Source organism: Oryza glaberrima, chromosome 6 (assembly GCF_000147395.1).
Source record: "Oryza glaberrima chromosome 6, OglaRS2, whole genome shotgun sequence".
In the NCBI taxonomy this organism is placed as follows: Eukaryota; Viridiplantae; Streptophyta; class Magnoliopsida; order Poales; family Poaceae; genus Oryza; species Oryza glaberrima.
In genome coordinates this window covers 14,091,826-14,102,469 of record NC_068331.1, presented here as the reverse complement: position 1 = coordinate 14,102,469, position 10,644 = coordinate 14,091,826, and the positions used below count along the sequence as shown (strand labels likewise).

The 10,644-nt window shown below is 41.5% G+C and overlaps 1 protein-coding gene across 3 annotated transcripts; it reads left to right on the top strand.

Moving 5' to 3' along the window:
• Window positions 1-3,726: 3,726 nt before the first annotated feature.
• LOC127776588 (uncharacterized) lies at window positions 3,727-10,163 on the top strand. 3 transcript variants are annotated; one of them, XM_052303019.1, is made up of 17 exons: window positions 3,727-3,908; window positions 4,004-4,168; window positions 4,517-5,039; window positions 5,652-5,726; window positions 5,809-5,880; window positions 5,959-6,030; window positions 6,109-6,174; window positions 6,247-6,309; window positions 6,424-6,474; window positions 6,556-6,669; window positions 6,807-6,854; window positions 7,461-7,811; window positions 8,828-8,977; window positions 9,066-9,188; window positions 9,261-9,343; window positions 9,420-9,508; window positions 9,738-10,163. In XM_052303019.1, the coding sequence occupies exons 1-17, from the start codon at window positions 3,756-3,758 to the stop codon at window positions 9,901-9,903; spliced, it is 2,364 nt and encodes a 787-aa protein (XP_052158979.1). In that variant the 5' UTR covers window positions 3,727-3,755; the 3' UTR covers window positions 9,904-10,163. The 3 variants fall into 3 exon arrangements, with proteins under 3 accessions (XP_052158979.1, XP_052158978.1, XP_052158980.1); XM_052303018.1 differs by having other exon boundaries at window positions 6,547-6,669; XM_052303020.1 differs by lacking the exons at window positions 9,066-9,188; window positions 9,261-9,343; window positions 9,420-9,508; window positions 9,738-10,163 and having other exon boundaries at window positions 6,547-6,669; window positions 8,354-8,970.
• The last annotated feature ends 481 nt before the right edge of the window (window positions 10,164-10,644 follow it).

Below are 10,644 nucleotides of genomic sequence, written 5' to 3'. Positions count from 1 at the left end.
GTTCGCCGTGCCGTCCGCTACCCGTAGGTGCTCTCCGTTCGCGCCGCCGCGCCGTCGTTCGCCGGCGAGCTCGCGCGGTTCGGTCGCCGCCGGAGGTGACGTCACCGCTGACGCCATCGGTGCCGACCGCTGTGGTCTGGCTGTGGACCGATCGATCCCGGCCGTTCGTTTTGGATGGATCGATCTCGGCCGTCCAATCTCGTGAACCGCCGCCGTGCACCCGGTCCACCGCAAACCCTAGCCGCTGACGCAATAAATCCTCTTTTCCTTTTCAAAAATAATTCATTATTGCGTCATAATTCAATTAAAATCCATATAAGTGTTTTAATCCGATTTAATCTTTAAAAATTCATAACTAATTCATCTTAGCTCGGATTTAGTTGGTTCAAGTCTCTAAATTTTTCTAAAATTGAGATCTACATGTTAAAAATATCCACATGTACTGTTCATGCTTGTTTATGTGCTGTTTGGGATGATTTTGCTCTTTTCTCTTTAGATTCCGACGTTTCTGGAGAGTCCGTTTTCGCAGGAGAAGAATTTGAGGAGTTCCGAGGCCAGCAAGGCAAGTCACACAGATCCCAAACAACCCTTTGAACATGTTGATCCCGTTTAAAGCTATGGTTTCTATTCAACTATTGCATTTATTTTCGAATGTCATTGGGTGGAATTAACCTATTGTTTGTTATAGCCCTTTTGTTCTTGATTACTTTATTCCTTGATACCTTGGGTTATTATAATTTGACTAGTTGAGCTTTATATATTGGTTCAGCTAGATGTTAGATGTGATTGCTTAGCCATGCTTAGAAACATTAGCACACTATTGGGATAACTTATGACTCACTATTATTTAATGATGGCTCCATGATAACTCATGATGGTTAATCATGATTGGTTAATTAATTAATTTGCCAACTAAAACCTGTTAATGGTGGGTTGTGAGCACATGGTTTTGATGGTCGTGCTCATGACAATTAAGGACCGGTTCACGAGTTTCGGTTGTGAAACATTAACCGTGCCAACCACAAGCTAGCGTGGGCAACGGCTTTACCTTTTGTATAGCATGGTTCATGGCGGGGCACCAGACTGGGAAGTGGCGGAGATAAGCCCACGGGGGTCGCTGGGGAGTCCATGCCTTGTTTATAAGGGGGTGATTATGATCCAGGAACGGTGCACTGCTTTGAGTTGTGTTGTGCGAGGGGTATTGTCACAGCTCCTTTCTAAGGTACCGTGGTGGTATTGAGGCGCATGGTGACATGTTGTGGGGCTATGTCTTGTGGGTACAGTGGTACACCTCTGGCCAGAGTAAAACTATTCGAATAGCCGTGCCCGCGGTTATGGGCGGGTCTAACAATGTCTTTCGTGATTAGTTACACACTTCTCACCATAATAAAAGATGCTGTAACTGGTAATAATCTGATTAGCTCCTGGTTTGGAATGGTATATTCCTGGTTTGGAGATAGAACTGTGCAGCCGGGTTGGTTGTTCAGAATGGTTGGGCCTATACAACAGGGAATGTTGTATAGCGTTGGATTAATATTGTTTAATTATTACTCAACTGTTTTAGTAAATTCTGAAATGTTTATTAAATGCTGTTTATGCAAATGAAACCCTACTATGCCATCCTTTGTTATTCTGTGCACTTGCATATTTGCTGCGTGGCTTGCTGAGTATGTCATATACTCACCTTGCAATCATTCATCAGAGGAGGAGTTCTACAGTGATACCGATGGTATGGAGGATTAGGTGTAGCCTTGGTCAAGCTGCCTGTGGAGTGGAGTCGTCTGCGCCGTTTATCTTATTTTTCCGCTGCTTAGACCTTTATTGATTGAGAGGGACTATCTACCTCTGTAATGACATTTTATTCGCTTATTAATTAGAGTAATAATTGTACTCTATTATCAATTTGTTATTGTGTGCCTCGGCTGATTCCTGGACGAGGGTTCACACACATGTAAGCGTTTGGAATTTTGGATAGAAATTCCGGGCGTGACAAAAGACAACCAGAGTTTTACATGGAAACGACAAGGACTGCTCGGATTGTATCCATATTGGTTTCCCTAGTTCTACTTGGACAAGGGGATACCTATGAGTATAAATACAGGACCCCCTAGGAGGAGAAGGGAGAGGAATAGACGACCATGGAAGACACCCATGACAATCAACATACACCCACCAGAAGCCACAACATACAAGCCTACATACGCCAAGACGCGCCGCCGGATATCGACTTCAGGGATAGGCATGACTATTCCCCTACGGTGTCTCCGGTAACCGTCAGGAGATACGAAAGCGCTATCTCTCATCTCGCCGAACACGGATTCGAGGAGGAAGGCTACCCTGTTGTCGACTACGAGTCAGACCTTCAGACCGCCATGTCGACAACAGTTAGATAAGCTACCCCACATATTATACTGGTGTGATTATGGTGAATAAAGAGCAACATGGGCTCCGGCCAACAGGATGTAGGGTTATTACCTGACCACTTAGGGGCCCGAACCTGTATAAAAATCCCTGTCTCCATCTCTTTTACCTCAGTCTCGCGTATATCCTAGCACCAACGATCCCATACTGTCCAAATACCGTAGTCTTGACATCAAACGTCGACAAGAACCGAGACTATTTTGATGAATTAGCATATGATTTAGAATTTATTTTTCGAGCCTACTTAGGAGTTTATCAAACGGATTTTAATTTAAAAAATCAGAGCCACATTGTTTGATCAAATTAGACAGATTCATTTTTATTTTTTTCGCCCTTATTTTTACCTCGTCCACATAATCGGATTCATTTTTTTGCCCGGTTTTTTCACCCGATTTTTTTCGCCTAGTTTTTTTTCGCCCGATTTCTTTTTTTTTAAATCGGACCGATTCTTTTTTTATTTTTTTCGCCCGATTTCGTTTTTTTAGAATCAGACCGATTATTTTTTTTATTTTTTTCGCCCTTTTTTTCACGGAATTGGATTTTTTCGCCCGTTTTTTTTCTCTCAGTTTTTTCGCTGGCCCGATTTTTTTTCGCTGGTTTTTTTACGGACGACGGAAGCACCTTTTATTTTTTTTAAGTATATAGTAGAGATAGAGATAGAAATTTTTTAACGCGTCACATATAATTCCTTTTTTTTTAAATCGGACATATTTTTTTTCGCCCTTTTTTTACCGCGTAGATGGAGTCGTTTTTCTTTTCCCTTATTTTCGCCCTTCTTCTCGATCAGACATATTTGTTTTTTCTTTCCTTTTTCCGATTTTTTCGCCCAGGTTTTTTTTGATCGGACCAATCTGTTTTTTTTCTTTTTATCGTCCTTTTTTTTTACGTTTGGTTTTTCTTTTTCTGGTTTTTTATCGGACCGATCTGGTTTTTTTTCTTTTTATCGCCCCTTTTTTTACGTTTGGTTTTTCTTTTTCTTTTTCCAGTTTTTTCGCCTGTTTTTTTTATCGGACATATTTGGTTTTTTTCTTTTTCACCCGGTTTTTTGACGGACGATGGAAGCACTTCTTATTTTTTAAAGTAAAGTAGAGATAGAGATAGAGAATAGAGATAGAGATAGAGATAGAGATGTTTATTACTCCAAATTAGTATCAAAATATCCAATGTGACAGGGACTATATAAAGTTTAGTAACTGAATCCAGACACCCCTAAACAATGTCGATGTAAATTTGAGGGATGACGAGAACTTATTCCGAATTCTCCAATTGGGTCAGGCCCATTCCCGCAAACAGCCTAAACCCTATCACTATATATATGTGCCCGCCGCCATCTCATGTTATTTAGCCTCTCTCCCCCGCTCGCCGCCGTCGTCTCCGTCTCCGTCTCCGTCTCCTCCGCCATGGCTGGTGAGAGGGAGATGTCCGATAGGTTACGAGCGAAGATTATCCAGGCTTTGAGAGATGAACTCCGCAGGAAGAGTAATGCGGTATGTCTCCCTATTCTCTCCTCACCCCTATTTTTTTCCTCTCTCATCTGCCCTAAAATCTCTCTCATCTGCCCTAAAATCTTGCGCATTTGCAGAGCCGTGAAGTCATTCAGCAGATCCGGGGGTCGCTTATAGAGAAAAATCTGAGATCCAGTTCGATGAATCCTTTGTTTCGGATGCTGGATCCAGTTGATAATAATCAACCTCTTGATTTGGCTCCGGAGCTCATATTTTTTTCGTGTCTAGGAGATCATAACATGGTAATGGTACTCTTTTCCTCTTTCCTCAATTTGGCCGATTGTGTGACACTACTCTCTTCCTCTTTCCTTATTTTGCCCTATCTATTGTCTGTGTGTGCTGTTTTGCCCTATCTATTGTCTGTGTGTGCTGTTTAGGTAAAAGTGGTGATGTATTGCTATACTTGTATCATCATTTAACTATAAATTTGTTCTTGTATATAAGGGATTTTGGGACAGAAATAGTAGAATTTATGGTGTTTAAAAATTTTTAGTATGTTATATGTGAACTCTGAAGTAGGACTACGCGGTGAAAAATTTCTAGCTATGCCACTGCTATTGTGTAACACTGTCTTTTCCTTTGTTTTACAGTTAAATCTGATACTCCAGACGATTAGAGATGATGGTGGCACCACACCTGCTTCCAGAGCCTCCTCGAGAGCATCTGGGGACCATAGGGATGAAGCTGCATTAAAGTACTTGAATGAGTTGATGAGGACTGGTGGTACAAGCTCACAGCAAGAGCAGCCTGAGCAAAGTAATCACACCGCAGAGCACCCAAGCTCGCAGCAATCGCAGCCCGAGGCAAGCAATCACTCCGTAGGGCAGCCAAGCCCACAGCAAGATCAGCAGTCAAATATTGATTCTGCAAGGCAGCCTAGGCCATGGCAAGAGCAGCCCGATTCAAGCAATCGCTCCGCAAGGCAGCCTAGCCCGCGGCGAGATATGCCAGAGGGAAGTCGTCAGGTCCAGAGGCGCACTGAGACCCACCATGATGAAGTTCTGCAAGATGTCCAGCCGAACAATGAGGCAAGGCAGCCTAACCAGCATGAAGATCAGCCAGAGGGAAGTCGTCAGGTCCAGAATCGCACTGAGACCCATCATGACAGGACAGGTAGTTTGTTATAAGGGTTCAATTTGGTTCACTTCACGCATCTACTAATCTTAGTCTTTATGTCCATGCATGATCTACCGAAGAAAGAAGAGCTACAGTGAGAGGAAAATGTAATTCTTTGTAACTGTTGAGTTTGGTCCACTAGGTTATGATTAGCATCCTTAAGTGGATGCTTTTTGTTTAGCAAAAGGATGAAAATGTATCAACCTTGACTTAGGCCAAGCCATTTGAAATGAAACAAAACAATAACCCAATTTTTTGTTAATGTGTGATGCCTATTTTTTGTTTGGCACTAAAAATAGCCACAAACCTTATGAGATTTCTAAACAACTGTGTGGTTAGCATTTTTATGAGATATGCAGATTACTACCCAAAACAATAGATGCCTAATTGAGCCCAGTAGACCTAATTTCAAATGATACCACTGTTAGATCTCCAACTAAAAGTCTAAACGTGAGTTTACAAAAACATGTACATGTTCTTCGTAGCCATTAGTTTGGATTAAACGGATCAAATTAGCCAATTTGTATTCCTGTCAGTTCAGTTTAGGAAGCATGAAAACATAGAGGCCATCACGGCTTGAATAATATTAATTTTATTAATTCCATGCAGGAGCCAATGATACCAATGAATCTGCTCAGCTGCCGAGAAGAATTATTACAAGGTCTGCAACAGCGAGAGCGAGAGGTAATTTTATAAAGGGTAGATACAGTGCAGTTTGGTTCATTGCCAATATGTCCCCTCAATAAATTTTAATAATTCCATGCAGGCGACAGCGTTACTGATGAATCTACTCAGCTGCCTAGAAGATCAACAAGGGTGGTGGCAATAAGAGGGAGAGGTAAGTTAATCAAGGGTGGAGTTCAATTTGGTTCATTGCTACTATGTCACCCCTATTAATCTTTATAAATCCATGCAGGAGCCAGCCTTACTGGTGAACCTAGTCAGCTGCCGAGAAGAGCAAGAAGGGCGACCTCAACGGGAGGGAGAGGTAATTTTATCAAGGGTAGAGTTCAGTTTGGTTCATTGCTAGTATGCCTCCTGGATTAATCTTAATAAGCCCATGCAGGAGTCAGCCGTACTGATCAATCTACTCAGCTGCCGAGAACAACAAGGGCGACAATGAGAGGGAGAGGTAATTTTAAGGTAGAGAAGTTTTGGTTCATTGCCGGTATGTTTCTTGACTAATCTTAACAAGTCCATGCAGGAGGAAGAACACCTAGGGCGACAACGTCAAGGCGGAGTGGTGGAATTAGAGGTACAGGTACAGGTAATTATGTCCATGCAGGAACCCTCATTATCTCAATTCCAGATGCTTTTTCTGATTCTTGTGGATCTGTCCATCCCTATGACTATTAATATTGTCTTTTTATTCCTTGTGCAGACCTAAGCAGCAGTAGTGACTCCCTGGGTAGTAGCAGTGACAACAATTCAGGTGCTTAAATCAATTACTTCCAATGGTTCACTGCTATCACCCCTCAATTAATATTAATATTTATCGGTGAAGATGCTGAAGATGAAGACTACGAAGGCATAGATCAGATGCCACATGACCCAGGGAGAGGGAGAGGGAGAGGGAGAGGGGGGCAGAGGGGGAGGGGGAGGGGGAGGGGGAGGGGGAGGGGAAGAGGTATGCCCATGCAGGAACTCACATTATCTCAATTCCAGATCTTTTCTAGCCCTACATATTGCATTTTCTGCATTCTTGTATATCTGTCCAACCTTGTCTTTATTAATACTGGCTTTCTATTCCTTGTGCAAACCTAGGCAACAATGGCAGCCCCTCGGATCGTAACAATGACAACACTAATGCAGGTCCTTGAATCAATTATTTTCATCTTTTCTTATGAGCCCCTAATTTCATTATTATTATTTTCATAAGACAGTTTTAGGCATTATTGTAGATTTTGTGCACCGATGACCAAAATTTGCGTGTTTTCTTTTGTATTGTTTCAGTATCTAAGTGTCTGACTCCATGCTTTTCTTCCTGCATATCCGTTCATGCGTGCCACTTAATTCGTCTTCTTATTAGCTGTTGTGAGTTGTCATTATGTGCCATCCGTTAGTTGCTAGTGGCTTGAGGAGCATGGTTAGCTGTGATGATTAGTGTACAGTACTCATGTAGCGTATAGCTGGAGGACTGTCGTAATACCCTCCTGTTGGCTGTTTGTTACGTCCATATTCTAAGTTGACTTTAGGGGTTGCAGAATTCAGTTATAATGCTTGCTTTTTATTCCTTGTGCTGAAAGCAGCTTTAACAAACCTGGTGCATGGGCTTAAATATATGATGTTCCCTCACCTATGTGCCCCTAGTTTTATTATTATTGTTGTTGTTATTATAATTATTATTCAGTCAGTTTTAGGAAATTTTATTGTAGCTTTTCTGTGCTGATCATCAAGATTTATATCAAAATGACTCAGAAAGATCTGAAGAAGTTCGGCATGATGACCAGTCGAGCAATGAGGCAAGGCAGCCTAGCCTGCGGCAAGATCAGCCAGGGGGAAGGCGTCAGGTCCAGAGTCGCACTGAGACCCACCAAGACAAAAATCGGCATGATGACCAGTCGAACAATGAGACAATGCAGCCTAGCCCACAGCGAGATCTGCCAGAGGGAAGTCGTCAGGTCCAGAGGCGCACTGAGACCCACCATGATGAAGTTCCGCAAGATGGCCAGCCGAACAATGAGGCAAGGCAGCCTAACCAGCATGAAGATCAGCCAGAAGGAAGTCGTCAGGTCCAGAATCGCACTGAGACCCATCATGACAGGACAGGTAGTTTGTTATAAGGGTTCAATTTGGTTCACTTCACGCATCTACTAATCTTAGTATTTATGTCCATGCAGGAAAAGGTAATTCTTTATAATTGTTGAGTTTGATTCACTAGGTTATGATTAGCATCCTTAAGTGGATGCTTTTCCTTTAGCAAAAGGATGAAAATGTACCTTGACTTATGCCAAGCCAATTGAAATGAAACAAAACAATAACCCAAGTTTTTGTTAATGTATGATGCCAATTTTTTTGTTTGGCACTAAAAATGGCCACAAACCTTATGAGATTTCTAAACAACTGTGTGGTTAGCATTTTTATGAGATATGTAGATTACTTCCCAAAACAATAGTAGATGCCTAATTGAGCCCAGTAGACCTAATTTCAACTGTTGCCACTGTCAGATCTCCATCTAAAAGTCTGAACATGAGTTTACAAAAACATGTACATGTTCTTCGTAGCCAATAGTTTGGATTAAACTGACAGCTAAGTTGACTTTAGGGGTTGCAGAATTCGGTTATAATGCTTCCTTTTTATTCCTTGTGCAGAAAGCAGCTTGAACAACACCCAACCTGGTGCTGGTGACAGTAAAAATAATAATGCATGGGCTTAAATATATTATGTTCATCCTCACCTATGTGCCCCTAGTTTTATTATTGTTGCTGTTATTATTATAATTATTATTTTCACAATTAGTTTTAGGACTGATTGACGATTAATCGCCCTGATCGTTCAGGGCAGGTTGCCCGATCAGAGAGAGTATTGGTGTTACATGTTAGCTGCTGACGGCTTGGGAACATGGTTTTCTTTGATTATAGTACCGGACTCATGTAGGCTGTTGATTTTGTTGTGTTTTATGTAGGTCTGGTAATTTCACTGTAGGGTTTGCTCAATTCAGTTAGAGCTGATGTATATTTCCCGTTGCTTTTTCTTTTTCTTTTTTTTTTTTTGCCTGAATAGCGATGCTGCTTGCTGCTTATTTTCTTGTTTGAACTGATTCACACTTCACTTGCCACAACTAGTTTCATCTCCCAACATACATCTTTCTCCGACAAACTCTGGATATCAACATCGACAAGCCCGTTCGCTAGTGACTGCAAGGCATCCTAATTCTCCACAAGATACACCACAATTTGAGGGGTTTCAGTATCATGGTATCAGGGATAGCCGAGGTCTCCATCCCTCTCTCTCTCTGTGTGTCTTTGTGTGTGTGGTTTCTTATAACTATAGTATGACTAAAAATTTTTCTGGCATCTGTAGGTCTCAACAAGGATCTGGTCAGATTCATGGGCATGGCAAAGGAGCTTGATGTTAAGCATTGCTGTTGTATTCTCATGAATCCGGCGGGGTTTGACAAGCTGGACGAGCTTGTTAATCTATCAGGTTATCCTGTAACCTGATCAATAAGAATTTCACCCAATTTATCACTGACAATGTCTTCTTTTTTTCCTTAAGAGGGTGTTTATCTCGTAAGGACTGCTGTTGCTTCCTCAGATACAAGAAATTGGCTTCCCCTTCAACCCCAGCTTACTTCAAATGTAATAGAACTGACAGTATAGTATTGTTGTTTTTTAGTGCATAAGCGGAGCTAACGGTTGAACTATGAATTTTCAGCTAGGAGTAGATCCGGCGGGAGTGGATTTTTCTATGGTGTCTGCAACTCACACGTATGGGCATTGGACAAGAAATGTATACAGATGCAGGTAGAGTAAGCTAACCTTTTGTTGTTTGGAAGACTGATATTAAACATTGAACTGAACAGAATCCAGGGAAATGAATCCCTTGAGAATTTAAAAAAAAAACCTTATACACTACCTTTGCCATATATTCCGTACGAGGCAGTGATTGATCTTGTGCAACTGAAGATTGAGTTATTATAAGGCTTTTTCTCTATTGATTTAAGCAACTCTTTGGGTATGTTCTTTTTGCCAGCGGTGTAGGTGACTGGGAACTTCATTTCTACACGTCTGTAGAACCAGATGCTGTATTCAAAATGACTGGAGTGTTGACAGATATTAAAAGTAAGTTTGACAACTTCAAGACCAAGGATGATGAAATATCCGAAACAATCATCAATACCCTGAGCAATAACATGTAAGCTGATGCAGTGATATGGGCGCAACCTGCAACATGTTTAGTTTCTGAACTTCCTTTAGATGATATAATTTTAGTTTCGTGCTAGCTCTTAATGTGATGCTGAAACCTTGTAGCTAGTCCGGAGACCCCCTCCCATGGTGGGATGGTACCATGTCAAAGGGGCCTGGATCTAGCTGGCTGAAGTTGCGATGTAATGCAGATAACTGATGTAGAACTGCTGCATTTCTGTTGTGATGATGTGGAACTTATTTTAAACATGCATCTACAATTGTCGAAATGTTGCAGATCTGCCTGCGTTTTAGCTCAGCTAAAATATTTCTGACTTATGGGACCTTAGCCGGGAATGGGGAAAATAGCGTACCTGATGATAAACAATGCATTTCCTTTTCTGTTTCCAGTCTGTTCTACTCCCTCTGTTTCACAATATATGTCTATCTAGATTCATTAATAATGTGGGAAATGCTAGAATTACTTGCATTGTGAAACGGAGGAAGTACCAATTTGTATTTGTTGGAATCTAGCCCTAGAGAAAGATGGAAGTAAACAAGCAATGCTGCCCAATCAGATTATTGGCCCTTCGCGAGCTTTATTTCAACTTCCGTAATGATGAGGTATTAATTCTTGATATTATAATTGCTCATACAATATCTTGGAACTGATTGTTACTAATGACTAATGATGTGTTAGAGCATATCTAACAGCTTCCTTATTCCACACTCAAGTTAAACTGGCAATTTTGGCT

Bases quoted from the DNA above. Each gene is read 5' to 3' on its own strand.
- LOC127776588 (XM_052303018.1), top strand. From the start codon at position 3,756: ATGTTATTTAGCCTCTCTCCCCCGCTCGCCGCCGTCGTCTCCGTCTCC. The intron at 5,727-5,808 runs GTAATTTTATAA...AATTCCATGCAG, and splicing joins TGCAACAGCGAGAGCGAGAG to GCGACAGCGTTACTGATGAA. The intron at 8,978-9,065 runs GTCTCCATCCCT...TGGCATCTGTAG, and splicing joins TGGTATCAGGGATAGCCGAG to GTCTCAACAAGGATCTGGTC.